Raw genomic sequence first — 19,929 nt, forward strand, 5'->3', positions numbered from 1 at the left:
TTTATTTTTATATAAAATGTTATTTAGGGATAAATAAGAATTCCAGTTTCTTTTAAAAAAATATAAATAAAATTAAGAGGTTATGTAATTGTGCTTATTTATTTCATCAAATAAATTAATATAAGTCGCTGTTTCTATTCATATATATATACACTTGTAGACATATATTATATAATATAGTGTAGCAATATTTAAAATATCATGAATGGAATAATCAAATTGATAACGACCATGAATTGGGTTGGAAGTGCATATTTGGCTCGCCTCTGAGAAATAGATATATTGGAATATTTATTGGAAACCACCAAATTAATTCAACTTTTGTGGACTTGATTTATTCAAAAGGAAAAGGACTGTAATTGGAAATTGTTGTGATTCTTGTGATCAATAATTTCACATACTGGTCCTACCACCCCTACTTGATTTTTTGTTTCATTTTGACCTCTAGTCAACTCTCTTGTGGACAACGGTGCCGACTTATCTTGAGGCTGAAAATTTGTATAATGTTGGTTCATAGCCCAATAAACCCAGTTCAAGTTTGGGCTGGGCTATTTATTTATTTGGGCCTGTTCTATTCTTCTCATGGGAGGTTTTTGTTTGTACTAGTAGTCTAAATAGATAATCTATTGATCAATGACAACCTTTTTTCCTTGTTGAAAAAAGAAAAAAAAAAAAATTCCGAAATTTTTTTCTTTGACAATCCAACCATGGATCGAATGCTTTCGTCATGAATGTTTATCATTCAAGACAGATATCAAATTAATCAATGATGCATGTTTACCATACATGACAGATATCAAATTAAGGGGTGATTTATGATAGCATGTCCCATAAATGACGTCACATTTTAAAAATTAGAACTATATCAGTAATATTTTATCAAGTGCAATTTTAATTCAAAAATTGGACATATCTAACCAAGTGAACCGTGACAGAAATTACCAAATATATATAGAGAAATGATATTCACACTTCATTACATTTTAAAAAATAAAAATAAAATGATATTAATGTCCTCTGAAAGCTCACAGTTCATAATTATTTCAAGAAATAATCATAATTCTTACACTCCAATATTAATGGATAATTGTGTCAATTTATTTATAAAAAAATGAAGTGGAGAGCAAAATCACAATTATAAAAAGAGGAAAATACATATAAAGATAAATACCATACATATCAACGGTTAAAAAAACTGATTTGACAATTTGATCTAAATAAACATGTGTTAATATCATACATATCAACGGTTAAAAAACACTTGGGTAAAAAAATGTATATATCTCACTAGTGGTTTATATGTAGGTCAGGCTATTATTTACAACGCAAGTGTCACGCGGTAAAAAGTCCTTCTTGTAAAAAAAAAAACAAAAACCAGTTAATCAAATTAACTTGCATGCATTAAACATATATTAACAGTTACTACAGTTATTTAGAATGATGGTAAATTTCAAATTATAACTAACAGTTTCTCATTGACCATCCATCAATCAAGATTGGCCGTCCTTGGTGGTGGTGGTGGCTGAAGCCATGTCAGACGTCTCCACTGCCTTAGCATCCATTCTGAATTTCCTATATATATCACCTTTGTAAAACTTTCTTGTTCGAACCACCAAAATAAACAAAACAATGCACGCCACCAATGTCGTCACCGCAATCACAATGAAAGATAGTCTGTAACACTCCTCGCCGGTGCACACCAAGTCCTCCCCGGTTTTCCTCTTAAGCCCCTTCGCTTTCATTTGCTTCAATGCCTCTTTATCATAGAGATGACCAGCCACTTTCACATTCAGAATATAAGCGCCAACTGGGCTTGCCACAGCCCCAAAATAATACAATGTAGAGTAGTACTTTAGGCCAAATATATCTGATATGATTGCGAAAATTAAAGGCCATTGAGCTCCGAAACAAAACCCTATAATCACCGAAGCCAAGTAGAGTCCATTTGGGATGGTGAAAGCAATGAGAAGATGGCCAACACAAGAGAAAAGAAGCACAAATGTGAGCATTAGGGGTCTAGAGAAGTTGTACTTTGCCAAGAAGATATCGGAGGCAAAACCGGCCATGACTCGTCCGAGATAGTTCCATATGCTCACGAGTGATACAAATGTGGCTATACTACTACTCGGATAGCCTCTAGCCTTGCCAATCTGACCCAAATTGTCGATTGCTGTCAATGTCCCTCCGATGCCACACGAGGTCACTATGAAGAGAACTATCATGTCTATGCTGACGAGAGCTTGCAAAATGCTATAGTCCTCCCCTCTCTCTGGTGGCTTGAACATGTTGCTCGTGCAACCAAAGCACTTTTTTGAGCTTATTGGAGCTTCGGGCGGCGGCGGCGGCGTTGGTGGTGGTGGCAGTGGCGGCTCTGGCTGTGCTACTTGTACTGCACTTGGATTTTCAGTGACAACTTTTAGTTCACAATTATTTGAATCATTTACCACTTGTTTTTTGCTCTTCCACACAATGAACTCTTCTTTGATAACAACAAAGAGCGGGACAAAGAGTAGTATAAGCACAACAAAAGCACTTCCACTATACTCAACCCTAGAAAAAGTGAGACTATTTTGCATGATAATTATGATCATTAGAAAACTGGCGAGGCCAAGCGATATATACAAGAGATTATAGAAAATATTGAGCTGATTCGAGTGTGGAGTGACCTTAATAACCCGAATTGTTTGAAGAAACAAGATTGAAACAAGACTAGGAAGCCAACCTATGAGAAGAATAAGTGACTTAGAATTGTTTCCATACAAAGCATGGTATATTTGTGTTATGATGGCTCCACTTAGCCCTACAAAACCCTTCAAGAGACCTAAAACAATTCCCCGGCAATCTGGGAAGTTCTTAACACATGTAATGAGAGAGCCTGTGTTGGCAAAAGCTTGCGAATCCGCGCCAATCCATATGTATAAGCACATTTGCCATACCTGAGGTTTGGCTATGTGTCCGGTGACACAGAGCCAAATCATGAAGTACCCGGAAAAGTTCATGACCGCGCCGATGAGGAGAACCACCCACGGCGGTGTGACTTCGCTGATTAGTCCTGATATGATTCCGAGGTTGCCACCCAAGTCCTTGTAGAAGCTGACCAAATTGAGGGTTGTTTGATCATAACCTAAGGATGATTTGATGTCGCCAGAGTAGAGGCCGAACATGTAGGTGGCGCCGTTAACGGACATGATCAGGATTGAGCCGAAGATGGTGAACCATCGGCCAGTGAGCACATATGAGCCGAAGCCCTTCATATCTGTCCAACGACCACCACCTCCACTGAGCTCAGCCATTGCGATATATGTTCGATTTTTTAACACTGTATTAGGTAGAGATCACTTGCATTTGGACTCATAAATGATCGGGGAGTGCACAAATCTAATATATAAGATAAATATGAACAAATGTGTCCCACACCCACTAGTCAACTGGTCAAACTTTTGGGTCACTCTCCTTAAATTTTTAATTTCGGACAACTTAAATGATGTTCATGATTTGCAAATCAATATTATAATATATATTTATAATTTATAAATCATTCTAGAGTTCAAAGCAGCTAGAGGGTTGAATTGATTCTTAGTTACTCAACAAATGTGCAAGTTTTTATTTATTTAGGGAAAAGCATAAACATTTATATATATATATATATATATATATAGCTGTGTTACAACTTTCTAAGATGCATTAATTTTTCCAAGTTTTTTATTTATATTTCTCAATGTTGAATTGAATGTTTTAAGCAGTAGAGGGTATCAATTCAATCTTGTTTCATTTGTGGATTAAAAAAAAAATTAGTTAGGGTCCGGCTGACCAAAATGTTAAGATACTAGATACTGAAATGGGTTGTTTAATAGATTAGATATGAATTGCATGTGTTTGTATTATTAAAATCTAAAACATCTTATAATTCTTTTTTTTCTTTTTCTTTTTTTTTCTGAAAAGACAAACATATAGTGTTTAGAGTTGTTCGCTAATTTTTAAATTAATTTAAATAAATTGATATATAACCACTTAGCGCTTGGCAATTAGTGTTCATGGCCGTTGCTTACTTATGCTGGGCACAAATGGCTTCCTTTATGGGAGAAGTATGGATAAGGCCAGACACAAAAGGTTGATTATTTCATAAATTATTTCAAAGGCAACATGTATTATTTTTTACTTCACTAGCATTTCAACTATATATATATATATATATATATATATATAAGCTTTATTATATTAGCTGTGAACTGTGTCTTACGACTTACTTGGATAAATTATAAGCACATAATCATAGAAGATAAATGTTAAATATTAGTCAATTAATTTGATGGACAAGACCAGAAGGACTTGTTTGGCAGTTGGGGAGGAGACGAATTTGATTTTTTTTTTTTTAAAAGATAGTCCATGATGATAGTATGTAAAAGTATATAATGTATGAGCTATATATATATATATATATATATATATATATATATATTCATTTTTTTGGGGTAAAAATACCTCTTTCGATTTATTTATTATTTGAAAGGCACAAAGGCCAAATCAAAGTAACAATACAGAGGCATAAGCCAAACTAAATAAAGATAAACAAATCATGAAGCAAAGCAATAAAAATAAAGCATAGGCTCCAGAATTGTTGAGAAAGAGCCACTGCTCTAGAACAGAAACCACCAAGTGAGAAGAGCAGTAACTGGAGGGACCAAAGATCAGACCATCATCAAGGCAACAGCTTCAAAACTGCATCTACAAGACGCATCCACTGGAACGACCCTAAACTGATACCATTTTTTTAAAAAAAAATTGGCATGACCTCCCCTAAAAAGGGTACTACACCCACTTACTCAAATAATAACGAAAAAAAAACGTAATGGCCCTGGCCTTTCAAAACACCTCAAACCTGTCCCAACACATAATACAATTAACATACTCCAACATTCCATCCATCCGTTCATTATACCTCAACATGGCTCATCTCATGGTGTAACATGTACATACCGTTTAATCCAAATTATCATAATTACAGTCCCAAAATATAGTTACAATAATAAGAGTTCACAAATCTCTATACCAAATATAACAAACTAAGATTTTACAAAAATATGGGACTTAATACAAAAATAGCAAAAAGAAGTCTTCTAATCCAAATTAGGTCTGTGGTGGAAAGTCATCCGCCACTTCTTTCCCGTTTCCTGAAAAAAAATTATTAAATAATAAGGTGAGCATAAAGCTTAGTAGGTAGCACTTAAGACACGCATCTTGTGTCCTTGTGAGTCCATACAAAGAATAGATCAATAGGAATGGGGATCATACAATGTCGGGATAATATAACATTTCAACCAAACTCAAGTGCAAACAATGTAATACCATGGAATGCAAATGCATGCCGATGTCGCTCTCTATTTTCACATTTCAAAACCATCACTTTCAAATTGTTAATACAACCCACCCTTTGGTGACCCCGCAGCGGCATGAGAGGAGGATTGGCTAGTGTCCCTGACCCTTGGTACCCCTGCGGTGTCATTATGGGGCCTAGTTAGCTCAACCACGCTAGGTCAACTCCCTAGTCCCCTCTAGGCTATATTAACACTCCGACCCTTTGGTACCCCCGCGGCGACCGGGTTTTTATAAAACCATTTCGTAAAAACTCTTTTCCCAAAATTTCCCTTTTTGTTTCAAGTGAATTCTCCCATTTCATGCAAACCCAATGGTATGTACATGTATATATGTCCCATGCTTTCAATATTATGGCATTTAGAATTTTACACCACAAAATTAAGTATACATCATGTTCAACATTTCCAAATGAATTATCAACACATTAAACACAACAAGACAACCTCTAAGCATGTTTTTCTACTCATATTCATAATCATGAATTTTCCCAAACATCATTAATATAATCATTGAAACAATTAACTTCCAAATTAAACATGCTTGTCACAACAAGAGAGATATAATTCACAATGGAGTAAGAAAAAACATGGATTAAGAGCCTCTACCTCTAAATTGAACAAAACCCTTGAAAGTAGGTCTCTAAACTCGAATGCATAAATGAGCACCAAAACTGAAATTGTTGGTACAACCGCGTAGAGCTCGTCGTGGGTTTCATTTTGCCTCAAATCGAATTTAAAAACATTAAGAGATGAGGGAGAAATCAACAATGAAAGCTTGAAGTGAAAAAAAGAAAAAAAAGAAAGAGAAGCCGAGAGCAGATAGAGACGGGAGAGAGTGAGGAAGCAGAGACCAAATGTGGTCTCACAATCCACTTAAATGGGGTGTGGGTCCCACTTTTTCTTTTTTTTTTTTTTTTTTTTTTTTTTTTTTTTAAATTACACCACACACACACAATTATATACACATATGTACATATATACACAGACATTACATCCACACACCCAACCCCGCACAAGATCAAATCAAGCCAGGGAAAACAAAAATCGACCCAGATTAGAGATCTAGTCGAAGGGAAAACAACAGATCCATCCTATCGAGCTGAAAACAAACCAAACAAGAGCAGATCTAGTCACAGAAAACAAAAAACGACGTGAAAAACAACTCACATGACGAACTTATTGAGACACGCCGATGTTATTAACTTGTAGGAGGCAAGCTAGGTCACCTACCCATTCTTATTGAAGGGAGAAGGAAACAAAACGGGAGGAGACGAGCGGCTGAGAGAGAGAGAGAGGGGGTTGAAAGAGAACGGAGGAAAAGTTTGAGGCTGCTCTACTCTCCCTCTTTCGATTAATTCTAGCAAAGTTAACATGAGGGATTAGGACTCGTGGATAAGGAGACTGTTATAACTTGGTGTGGCTAAATATTGGTTTTGAAGTCCTCTCCAAAGCTCGAGCAACTAAAAATAAGCTCAATATATAATGGAAAACACAATATAGTTATACAAAAGCACCTGAGGGTCCTAATTGGAAGCCTCGAAAGAATCACCAAAAGTCTTGCGAGTATTAAAAAAAAAAAAAAAAAAATTAAGATATTGAGTTTTAATGGCAAGAATACTAACAATAATATTTTATATATATATATAATATTATTCGAGACTTTTGGTGATTCTTCGAGGCTTCCATGATATTATATATGTTAATATTTTTAACTATAAATAAAAAAATTTATTGCTATCCATTGTATAAACTGCTAAAGTACTTAATTCTCTGATAATTATAATCCTGTTTTGTTGAGCCTTATGAAATTTGTTTAATTAGATATTTAAAAAAAAAAAAAAATCATCAAGTTAATAATGATATATCTTTGTCAAAGTTTAATCAAAGTATTCAAAAAAGAATATTTTAGAAATTAAAATTATTAAAAATTTGAAACAATTACTAAATTAAAAATCATTTTCTTTCTAATATTAGTTTTTCATATATTTATTTAGGTTGCACTTTTCTCATTTTTGGATTATTGTTTTAACATATATACATATATACTAAAATTAACATTATATAGAAATTTATATTGCAATTATTTATAAATTTTAAATTTTACTTACATAATACAAGTTTGCCCCTCCCTAGTCCCCCCTTCCTAATCAAAATTCCTGACTCCATCCCTGAATGGATTCAATGACTCGATTTGGGGTTTAAAAGGGCATCTTGGTTATTAAGGGATTAAAAGGGCATCTTGGTCATATATTATCTTAAAAGTTGGCACATGATATTATTTGACAACAAACAAAAGGATTGGAGTGATATGATGGATTTTAAAAATGTAATGGAGTTGTGAAGATATATAATTTTTAGTGTAGATGGTTATATGATTGATTTTCGATAGTACAAGGGGAATGTTTTATGATTTTAACATGGGGTTAATTTTGTAATTTCACATTGGGAGTAAAATTATCATTTTTGTTAGTTTTTGGTGGGTGATTTGTTAGTATAAGTAGTTATGTGATGTTTTGAATGGCAGGAAACTCACACACATTATTCACACACCACTTTGCTCATTTGAAGACTCCATTTTGAAAGATATATGAAATACTAGTGTGTTATGAGGTCCTTGATTTTGAAATAGTTTAATTAAGGGAGTTTTCCTTTTTTAAATGAAATGTGATGTACTGTCCAAGTTACTCTAAGGATAAATAAGTATGTGAGTTTTTTTTTTAAAAAAAAAGAAAAAGAAAATAAATAAATAGACTAAAGGGATGTGTAATTGTGCTCACCTATTTCAACAAATAAATTAATAAATAAGTCGGTGTTCGATTCATATATATTGAAGCAAGATTTTGTATTTCCCAATTATGAAAAAATATATATATTTTGTATTTCCTTGTAACAAAGATGAACTTACCTTGATTGACACTGGTGTGGTGCATGTTAAGAGTTCTCCGACAATCAAATTAGTTAATAGTGCTCTGAAGTAAAAGCAAGAATTTAATACATTAATTGCCTCTTATATGTTGGTTGGTGAGTGGCCATATTTATAACGGTACGTCGGTATAGTTGTTGCAACTTGTTGGGATACGAGGAGATTCTAGGTGATATTCAAGGAGACTCGTCCTTTTAAATTTGAATTGTTGTTCTCTAATTGTTATCAGTTCATCCAAACTGGTCAATTACAGTTAGATTACCTTATCTAATTTGTTTGGACTACCCTGTTCAAATTATCCTTATCAGTTGCCCCGCATTCCTGAGCTTGCTCGTCAAGCATTGGGAATGCCAGACGCTATTTTTCTTATTTTTTGTCAAGTTGAGTTGTTTTTAATCTGAACTACCAAACAAATTAAATATGGTAATTCTGATTAATTAGTTTAAAATTGAATGAAGGCGGATGAGTTGATAACAAGTAGATAACAAAAGTTTAAATTTAAAAAGGAAGAGTCTCATCGAATTTCTCCTCAAATCTCCTTGTATCCCAACAAGTTGCATTAGCTTTACTAGCGTACTGTTACAAGTGGGATTTGTCATACATCGAATTTAGATGGGGGTTGAAGTGTATATAAATGGGTGGGTATGCAGCACTACCCAACAACTTGAGCTTCTAGGTAAATAGGTAAGCGTCCACCCGTTACACTTAGTATCAGAGCCAGACTCAATTCTTAATCCGGTGTCACGCCAAGCGCCTGGCCAGGAGGGCATCCGGGTCTGACCCCGGATAGGCAGTATGGCTTGACCGCAACGAGGGCGTTGACCAGGTTCAGGTGGGGGAGAATGTTACAAGTGAGACTTGTCCCATATCGGATTTGGATGGGGATTGAAGTGTATATAAATGGGTGGGGGTATGTAGCACTATCAAAAAATTTGAGCTTTTGAGTAAATGGGTAAGCGTCCACCCGTTACACTTACAGTTATAACTTTCACCTCTCACCAACTAAATAATTGAATTTCTTTTTTTACTTTAAAGATTCGGTGATTGACTTGATTGTCGGGGAAGTCTTGATAGACATTACATTTGTGATGTTTCCAATTTTCAGTATTTTTCAATTTTTCGAAAATTTTGTCGCCGCAAGGGTATTTGGGTCTTTTCACGTTTCGCGTACGGGTATTTTAGTTAAGTCCACTTGTATTTCATACATTTTATTTTATGAGATTTATGTAACATTTACTTGGTAGTGTATTGCACATTTATGTGGTGTAGAAATTAAAATAAAGAAAAAGAAAAAAGAAAAAAAAAGAAAATTGGTGGGACCCACCACTATTGTTTAAGTGGTCTAGAGACCACCTTGCTTCCCCACTTTCTCTCTCCCCGTAACTTCTTCCTCTCTCTCAATTTCTTCTCCATTTTTCTTTTCTTTTGGTTTCAAGACTTCAAATCTTGATTCCAACTTCATTTTTAAGTGATTTTGAGTGCCGTTTGAGGCAAAACGGAGAGCACGACGAGCTCTCTGCGTGAGTACTAACAATTTCAGCTTTGAGCCTCCCTAGGGACTTCGAATTTCTTGACCCATTTGAGGGTTTTACACCAAATCAAGGCAGGGGTTCTTAATCCATGAAGTTCTTGTGCCTTAGTGAGTTAATCTACTTGAATTGTGCCTTAGCATATTTAATTGCTTTGATTATAGTTTAAAATGACTTGATTGAGTATATGTGAATGTATGTGGATGGGTGTTAATTAGATTATATGAAAAACATGCTTATATGTTGAGTTCTTAATTCTATTGTGTTGTTAATATGCTATAAATGATGTATGAAAACATGCTAAACTAAGTGGTGAGAGGTTTCTTAGTATTATTGAAGTTGAAAGCATGAGACACACATACATATCATTGGGTTTGCATGGAAGGAAATCGTTTTGAATTGATACAAAGGAGATTTTGGGAAGAAGTTTTTGATTAAAGCGTTTTATGAAAACCCGGTCGCCGCATGGTACCGAAGGGCCGGAAGGTTAATATAGCCTAGAGGGAACTAGAGAGATTGCCCTAGCGTGGTTGAGCTAGATGGGTCCCATAATGACGTCACGGGGGTGGACACTAGACAATCCTTCTCTCGTGTCGTTGCGGGGTCACCAAAGGGCAGGTTATATTAACAGTTTGAAAGCGATGATTTTTGAATGTGAAAATGGGGAGCGACATTGACATGCATTGCACTCCCATTGCATCATATTGTGTATACTTGAGTTTGATTGTTATGTGATATTGTCTCGACATTGGGTGATCCCCATTCCCATTGCTCTATTCTTTGTATGGACTCACGGGGTTACAAGAAGCGTGTCTCAAGTGTCACCTGCTGAGCTTTTGCTCACCCCATTATACTTATCATTTTTTTAGGTCATGGTAAAGATATTGCAGACGAAAATCCACCATTGAATTGAAGGAATTTGAAGGACATTTTGGAAGTATTTTTGTAGAGCTTGAACTTATTTTGCAAAGCACTTGAGAAGAAATGTATTAGGTTCATTTTGTATGCAAATGGGAATGTAACTGAAAGTTGAACTCATTTTGATGTAAATTATCTATGATGTAAAGTCTATGTTTTAAACTTATGTAATTGACTCTAAATGATGTTTAATGTGATCACGGGTTGGTGCTTTCGTTTGTGATCATAGTGTGACTCTTGATTGAAGATTTAACTCGAGTTTCAAACCATTGCAAAGTCTCCATCTTAGTTTCCCTCTCATTTCCATAAGGCAGCAGGCCAGTTTCAGCTTCAGGGCTCGAGAGAGTGACGATTAAAGCCGCTTGATACACGCCAAATTGATGTAATGAATGTGCGGTTCAAGAAAATCTTTTTGGGTCAAGTTTAAATTTATAAAAACCACTACCAACACTACTACTTAAGTAGTAAGAGTGAGTAGGGATCGTCCTAAGGGATTATACGTGTTGGAATTTAACTTTAACACTAGCGTATCACAAGATTGCAAAAGATAGAGATTGGTTGATTAAACTAGAAAACAATTAATTAAAATGAAAGTGAAATAAAACTAATTAGAGATAGGGATTTAAGAGATATGAAAAGAGGACTTAGGGTGTTGGAATCACCACTAAGCTCGTGTAATTAACCACTTGCTTTCCATTAATGGGGAATACATTGTTGTGAACAAAATGTAACTACCAATTGCAATATTAAGCATGGACCATCTAATTTATGTATGAATTGTCTACCTAAACTAAGTGTAGCACAACCCATCAATTTTAAGCATGACCCATCTAAGTAGCAACAATTGTAGCACACATCAATCTAGAGAATCATGGAATTTACAATAATAAGCCATGGAATATCTAAGCAAGCATAGATTGTCTACCTACCTACAAGCATGAATTAAATTGTAGAACAACCCATCAAGCATAAGTATAAACCATCAAATTAATTGACAAACCCATTCAATAAAAACCCATACTTAGCCATCACTAGATTTTCAATCAACCACACATAGACATGCAATTAATATAGAAAAATTAGTATAGAGATTAATTCCCAAATAATCACACATAAGACAACATGTAATCAAATAGAGAATAAATAGAAAGAATTAATCCACATGAATCATGTAAGAAATAGTTCCTAATTTAATCACACATATATATGTAAATAAACTAGAGAATTAATATGAAGAATTAAACCATAGAAATCATAGAAATATACTAAGATTCATGAAATTCACAAGACTAGAATACTAATCACAACAATATATATAAATTCCCAAAAATAGAAATACAAGGGTTTAGATTACACAAGACTTAGGGCTTATCCAATCCCTAAGTGTAGATCTAGCCAATCATGGAGGAGGTAGATGTGGTCATGAAATTAAGCTCCAAATATGGCTCCATCTTCTTCTTCCTCTTCTTCTTCTTCTTTTTTGAAGCTCTAGAGATGGAGAGAGAGAGTGGTCTAGAGATGGATTTTGAGATGTGCCTCAATTTCCCTCTTTTCTTCTAACCCTAATCTCTAACTTTGCTAGAGAGAGAAATATAAATTACAATGTAAAAATAAAAAGATAAAAAGCTCATTTACAAATGTGTCTCTTCCCTTTATATAGAAGGTCATTTTCTTAGTCACTAAGTTAGGAATATAGCCCCAAAAATATCGAATCCCGTATGATGTGATAGGTGGACTTTTGGGCGCTCACGGAATAAGACAGCTCGCTGCCAGCAATGTTCGATCGATCAGAGAAAAAGTTGGATCGATTAGAGAAAAAGTTGGATCGATCCAACTTGGCAGTTTTTTAGCATTAGCCTCCTTTTACTCCAAATCAGCCTCTTTTTGGTTCGGATCATCACTGAGACTTAGTTTGACTCCAAAAAGGCCTTCAGAAACCATTTTTAGCCCATTTTAACATTATTGACCTGAAATATACAAAAACACAAATAAGTACTAAAACGGGTAAATAAGATAGATAAAGGTCTTAGAACACTCAAGCTTAAGGGGTTTAAAAGTGTACTTTTCAACGCTCATTACACCCCCAAACTTAAATATTGCTAGTCCCTAGCAATGAACTACAAAGTAACGAAATGAAATGAACAACTAAACAACTATAACTAGAAAGCAATGAAATGATAGTGCCATTTTCGTAGGGAATACGATTGCACTTAGCACATGCAACAAGCCTTTTAAACCCCTAGGTTACCCCTAGTGGACGAGTGAAGTCTCGTGAGGGTTTCCAGAAATGATACCCACAAACATTAAGCTCATTATTTCTAAAGAGACACCAATATTGCAAACAAGCATTGGGAGAAAATTACCTTAAGTATGCAATTTTTCAACTCTTTCCAAATAATCTCCTAAAATTTCAACATCAAACAATCAAATATGGTCTTCCACACATCAAGAAAATGATCATGCAAATCAAAACAACTCTAAAATCCTTTTTGAGTGGTCCGGCATCAAATATGTTGTTATCTAAGCCAACTAAAGAATTAATCACATCCTTACCCTCAAATTAGCACACAAATCTAGTACCAATCATCAAGACAAAAAGTGGACCTTTTATTAAAGCTTATTGTTCTAGGTGTGATTATTCTTTTCACTCGATATTTTTTATTATTATTTATTTATTTATTTTTTATTTTATAAAGGATCAAAGATAGAAGCATAGTGCAATGTGTTGATCTCTTAAGTTTTCTAGCGATTCATGAGGTCGAGCGTTAGGTCAATGACTCTTAAATCAGACGGCTTTAGGGCACTAAGTGTTCAAACACCCCTACGAACTTACAAACTCAAATCAACTAGGCTACAAATCAAGACAACCTCCATCTAATCATTTCCCACTTCTCACCTTTTGGGAGAAGTCCTCACTTTTTTTTTTTTTTTTTTTTTTAAAGCAAGTTCAATTATTAACCTAGAGTTTGGGCCCTCCACCTTTCGGTGCGAGAAGTTTAATGCTTGATGAGGCTAGAATCCCAGCTACTTAGTGAAAAGGGACTGTTATCCACCTTTATCAAGAATGAAAGCTTTCAATGCACTACTAGCTCAATTGGGATATAACCAATTCAATAATCAACAAAGCATGTACCCCACAAATGAATACTAGTGTGCGCCTATGCTAGTGTAGAATTATAGAATGAATCTCAAAACAATCACAAAATCAGGATGATGTGGACCACAAGTGCAAGCAAGATATCAATCTTTCGAAAAATTTACTCCTAAATGGCATCCACAAGGCATACAAAGAGTTTTGGACTCTCAAGTCAAGTAATTTTTGAATTTTAAGCAATATAGTCCTCAAAAGATCAAAATCATAGCTAACATGGATCTCAAATCTCAATCATGCAATTAAAGCTCAACTTTAAGTAGAATGCAACAAGACACCTTACCCCAAACTTAAACCGCACATTGTCCTTAATGTGCGATGAGAATAATGGAAAAGATGGAAAGAGTATACCGTGGTGGCAAAAGCATGAAGCACGGTAGTGATCCACTTTGAAAAACGTCTCCCCCAAACTTGGAATCAACAATCTACTTGAATAACCACACTAGCAAACTCACATCAAATATCAAATGGGATAAGAATAATCAAGCCTTCTATGGCAATATATCACAAGATGAAAAAGAGATATGAGATCAAGCCCTAGCCAAAGTATGAAAGTTTGCATGACTACACATAAGGGCACAATGGTGACACAAATTTTTGTATTTTTCATTTTATGAAAGCATGTATATACAAAATGTAAGAAAAACAAAGAATAAATGCATGAACAAAATAAAAGTAAAAGAAAAATAAAGAAGGTAAAATGTAATGAAAGAATATATACAATGCAACAAATGAAAAATAATATGTACAATACAAGTATATACAAAATTTTCTTACTTTTTTTTTTCAATTTTTTTTTTTTTATTTTTTTTTTATTTTTTTTTTTTTTGTGATATAACAAGTATGTATACACACACAAAAATAAAACAAATAAACATCCAAGAAATGAAAATGCAAGAAAATAAAGAATGCAAAGAATAATGATTTTTTTTTTTTTTTTGAAAAAAAAAATAGAAAAAGGAAAAAGTCAAAGGGGCAAAGTTATGATCGATCTATGGTCGCATGATGGGATAGAAAGTATGAAATTTGCAGTGCTTTTGAAAAATTTTCTAAGTGTGGAATCTCGATCAATCCAATAATGAAGTTGGATCGATCGAAGAACTTTAGATTGATTTAGGAATGTTTTCGATCGATTTGACAGAGAGCTGAAATATGCAGGTTGATGCAGGCTCAAAATTTTTCTAAGTGTTGAAACTACAGATCGATCGAACTTGATGTTTGGATCGATCGAATGTCTTCTGATCGATCTAACTGAGATCTGAAGATTTTCTTGGATCGATGAGACAGAGAGTGATTTGGATGCAGGTTTGCTGCAGGAATGAAGTTGATTGATCGGACTCTCATTTGAGATCGATCGAACTTATGCAAAATGCTCAATTTTCAACATGAAAGTGCAGAAAACCCTATGCTAAGCCCTAATGATGGTAACAAAAATAGAGATTAAAAAATAGATAGAAGAATGTACACAAAAACGAAAAATAAAAATAAATAATAAAAAGAAATGGGAGAGGAATAGAGTTTTGAAACTCTACGAATACTAGTATTTAACGTCTCTAGCAAAACGTTGGGCCAACTCACTAATCAAAAGAATCAAAAATCGGATATGAAACATCCTTATTGATCCTCTTTTAACTTTTCTCATTTAATGTCCCACTTACAATAATGAAATCATCCTCTAAAAGAATGACTTGAAAAGAAATGAAAGAGATGATATTGTTCCTTTCATCCACGGTTTTGAAAACAAAATCAATCATGGTTAGCCTTGCCTCAATTTTGTGCTCTTAAAGTGTATTCAAAGAATCACTTCCTTTGTGAATTGGCAAGTCAATGTCTTTCAAAGACTCATTTGAAATATCAAGGAACACCATCTCTTCATCCTTTTTCTCTCCCTCAAAAATCATCATCTTCATACCTTCCAAGTTAGCTAAGGATTCCATTAGAGAGTTTATTTCATTTTTGGAGCTTTCAAGGTCAACACCATAATTTTTATACATTTCAAAAAGGTATGTCTCAAGAGGATCATTGAAGATAATAGAAGGAAGGCCCTCTTCTACAAGTTCCTCCTCCTTCTCTCCTACCTCAAGTGTGGTCAACATTTCCTCATTCTCTAAAGTAGCAATGTCCGAGATAAAATCATAATCAAAACAAGGAAAGTCCTCATTAATCATGTTATGCTCTATTGGATTAGCCACTAACTCACTTGTCACTTCCTCCTCTATACAAGATAGAGTGCTAGGCATTAGCTCACTTCTTTCATTTTTCTCTTCACTCTCATCATCCTCATCTATATACATTGAAGTTCTTGCCATTTTTTCATTTGCCTTTTCCTCCTCCTCTCGACGAAAAAAAGAGTACTTGCAATTTGCTCAACTTGAGCTTCAAGATTGGCTAAAGTTTGAGAATGAGAATTTAATAAGTGGAGTTTGTGAAATATGCACATCAAGTAAAGCAAACACTTTTTCTTCAAATCCGGGTGAATACCTAGAAGGTGGTGGGGTTGGTTCATCATAAAATAGTGGGGGAGGGTAATAGTCATAAGAATGATTAAATGAGTGATCAAGTCCATAATAAGGTGATGCGTGAAATGAATTGGACTCAATTTCATAAGGATTAATATATGATGGAGGAGTATAAGGTGAAGGGATATAATTTTCCCCCAAACTTGGATCAAACAATTCCTCCATTCACAATTAAAACCCAAATGCAACAAATAATGGCCTCAACAAGGGCCTATACTTGGACAAAGATAAAGCAATATAATAAGCCTCAACAAGGGCTATCACAAGCATGCAAAGAAGTGAAACAATTAAAATACAAGAGTTCCAAGAATTGCTCACAACGGTCCTTAAGCAACTTCAAATTTTAATGTTAGCTTTAAGCTCCAATGATTGCTTCTAGTTCCAAAGTTTGCCTTTCTTGTAGTCAAGTACCTAATTAAACAAATAATAATGAGAACAAGAGAAAAGAATATACAATGAAAAATAAAATAAAAATAGAAACAATCAAATGAACACTATTGTCTAGTTTAATTCCAGCAAAACCGTTAATCCCCGGCAACGGCGCCAAAATTTAACGATTAAACCCGCTTGATACACGCCAAATTGATGTAATGAATGTGTGGTTCAAGAAAAGCCTTTTGGGTCAAGTTTAAATTTATAAAAACCACTACCAACACTACTACTAAAGTAGCAAGAGTGAGTAGGGATCGTCCCAAGGGATTATACGTGTTGGAATTTAACTTTAACTCTAGCGTATCACAAGATTGCAAAAGATAGAGATTGGTTGATTAAACTGGAAAACAATTAATTAAAATGAAAGTGAAATAAAACTAATTAGAGATAGGGATTTAAGAAATATGAAGAGAGGACTTAGGGGGTTGGAATCACCACTAAGCTCGTGTAATTAACCATTTGCTTTCCATTAATGGGGAATACATTGTTGTGAACAAAATGCGACTACCAATTGCAATATTAAGCATGGACCATCTAATTTATGTATGAATTGTCTACCTAAACTAAGTCTAGCACAACCCATCAATTTTAAGCATGACCCATCTAAGTAGCAACAATTGTAGCACACATCAATCTAGAGAATCATGGAATTTGCAATAATAAGCCATGGAATATCTAAGCAAGCATAGATTGTCTACCTACCTACAAGCATGAATTAAATTGTAGAACAACCCATCAAGAATAAGTATAAACCATCAAATTAATTGACAAACCCATTCAATGAAAACCCATACTTAGCCATCATTAGATTTTTAATCAACCACACATAGACATGTAATTAATATAAAAAAAATTAGTATAGAGATTAATTCCCAAATAATCACACATAAGACAACATGTAATCAAATAGAGAATCAATAGAAAAAATTAATCCATATAAATCATGTAAGAAATAATTCCCAATTTAATCACACATAGACATATAAATAAACTAGAGAATTAATATAAAGAATTAAACCATAGAAATTATAGAAATATACCAAGATTCATGAAATTTATAAGGCTAGAACACTAATCACAACAATATATATAAATCCCCAAAAATAGAAATACAAGGGTTTAGACTACACAAGACTTAGGGCTCATCCAAGCCCTAAGTGTAGATCTAGCCAATCATGGAGGAGGTAGATGTGGTCATGAAATCAAGTTCCAAATATGGCTCCATCTTCTTCTTCCTCTTCTTCTTCTTCTTCTTTTAAGCTCTAGTGATGGAGAGAGAGTGTGGTCTAGAGATGGATCTTGAGATGTGCCTCCACTTCCCTCTTTTCTTCTAACCTTAATCTCTAACTTTGCTAGAGAGAGAAATATAAATTACAATGTAAAAATAAAAAGATAAAAAGCTCATTTACAAATGGGTCTCTTCCCTTTATATAGAAGGTCCTTTCTTAGTCACTAAGTCAAGAATATAGCTCAAAAAATATCTAATCCCGTACTATGTGACAGGTGGACTTTTGGGCGCGCACGGAATAAGACAGCTCGCTGCCAACAATGTTCGATCGATTAGAGAAAAAGTTAGATCGATCTGAGAAAAAGTTGGATCGATCCAATTTGGTAGTTTTTCAGCATTAGCCTCCTTTTGTTCCAAATCAGCCTATTTTTTGCTCCGGATCATCACTAAGACTTAGTTTGACTCCAAAAAGGCCTTAAGAAACCATTTTTAGCCCATTTTAACATTATTGACCTGAAATAGACAAAAACACAAATAAGTACTAAAACGGGTAAATAAGATAGATAAAGGTCTTAGAACACTCAAGTTTAAGGGGTTTAAAAGTGTACTTTTCAGTGCTCATCAGGGAGCCATTTCAGTTGACCGAAATGGTGCATCGGTCGACCGAACCAAGTAAGTGTTCTCAGTATCTTCCACTTCGGTCGACCGAAATGGGGTTCGGTCAACCGAACTGTTTTCAACTCTCGGGATCTCACCTTTCGGTCGACCGAAGGGTTATTTCGGTCGACCGGTTCCTATTAGGTCTGCTTTGGCCGACCGAAGCTTCACTTCGGTCGACCGAAGTGCCCTGTTTGATCCACATTGCTTTTCCCTCTTTGGTATTCCACTTCTAACCTTTGGGATTCACTTTGAAACCATGTGACAACTTAGGGATGATCCTAAGGGTGATGTTTTGACACTTGATCGAGTGTGGAGTGACCTTAATAACCCGAATTGTTCCAAGAAATAAGATTGAAACAAGACTAGGAAGCCAACCTATGAGTAGAATAAGAGACTTAGAATTGTGTCCATACAAAGCATGGTATATTTGTGTTATGATGGCTCCACTTAGCCCTACAAAACCCTTCAAGAGGCCTAAAACAATTCCCCGGCAATCCGGGAAGTTCTTAACGCAGGTAATGAGACAGCCTGTGTTAGCAAAAGCTTGCGAATCCGCGCCAATCCATATGTACAAGCACATCTGCCATACGTGAGGTTTGGCTATGTGTCCGGTAACGGAGAGCCATATCATGAAGTAGCCGGAAAAGTTCATGACTGCGCCGATCAAGAGAACCATCCATGGTGGTGCGACTTCGCTTATTAGTCCTGATATGATTCCGAGGTTGAAACCTAAGTCCTTGAAGAAGCTGACCAAATTGAGAGTTGTTTGATCATAACCTAAGGATGATTTGACGTCGCCGGAGTAGAGGCCAAACATGAAGGTGGCGCCGTTAACTTACTCAAGTTACCTGAAGGGGGGATTTTTATTTTTATTTTTTCCTAAATTAAAGTTAAAATGTAACTTTGGAACATTTAGCTTCTCGAAAGGAAAATAGTTCCACCCAATGGATGGGAATACCCTTTTGGATAAAAAAATTTAAAAAAATGTAGAGACTACTATAAGTCTATAGTCTATAATGGAGATTAACATTTGAATATTATCTTGTTTTATGGTATTATAGAAGAAGAAAAGGGCAAAAGGCTAACTTGAGCAAGGAGATGATCGAGCAGTGGCAGACAAAGAGATGAAGATATGATGAGAGAGGGAGGCTATGGTGTGGTGGTGAGACAGAGTGGGTTGTCCACAAAATAAAG

General features: G+C 34.9%; 1 protein-coding gene across 1 annotated transcript; it reads right to left on the minus strand.

Moving 5' to 3' along the window:
- Positions 1 to 1,299: 1,299 nt before the first annotated feature.
- Positions 1,300 to 19,552, minus strand: LOC132314628 (uncharacterized). The gene is made up of 2 exons (XM_059813468.1): positions 19,111 to 19,552; positions 1,300 to 3,319 (listed from the first exon to the last, which is right to left on the minus strand). Exons 1-2 carry the CDS (start codon positions 19,550 to 19,552, stop codon positions 1,491 to 1,493), a joined length of 2,271 nt encoding a protein of 756 aa, XP_059669451.1. The 3' UTR covers positions 1,300 to 1,490.
- Between the last annotated feature and the right edge of the window lie 377 nt (positions 19,553 to 19,929).

The sequence above is a fragment of the Cornus florida genome, unplaced genomic scaffold (assembly GCF_030987335.1).
Source record: "Cornus florida cultivar Cherokee Brave unplaced genomic scaffold, ASM3098733v1 CherokeeBrave_3.0.0_Hap2_Chr06, whole genome shotgun sequence".
NCBI lineage: Eukaryota > Viridiplantae > Streptophyta > Magnoliopsida > Cornales > Cornaceae > Cornus > Cornus florida.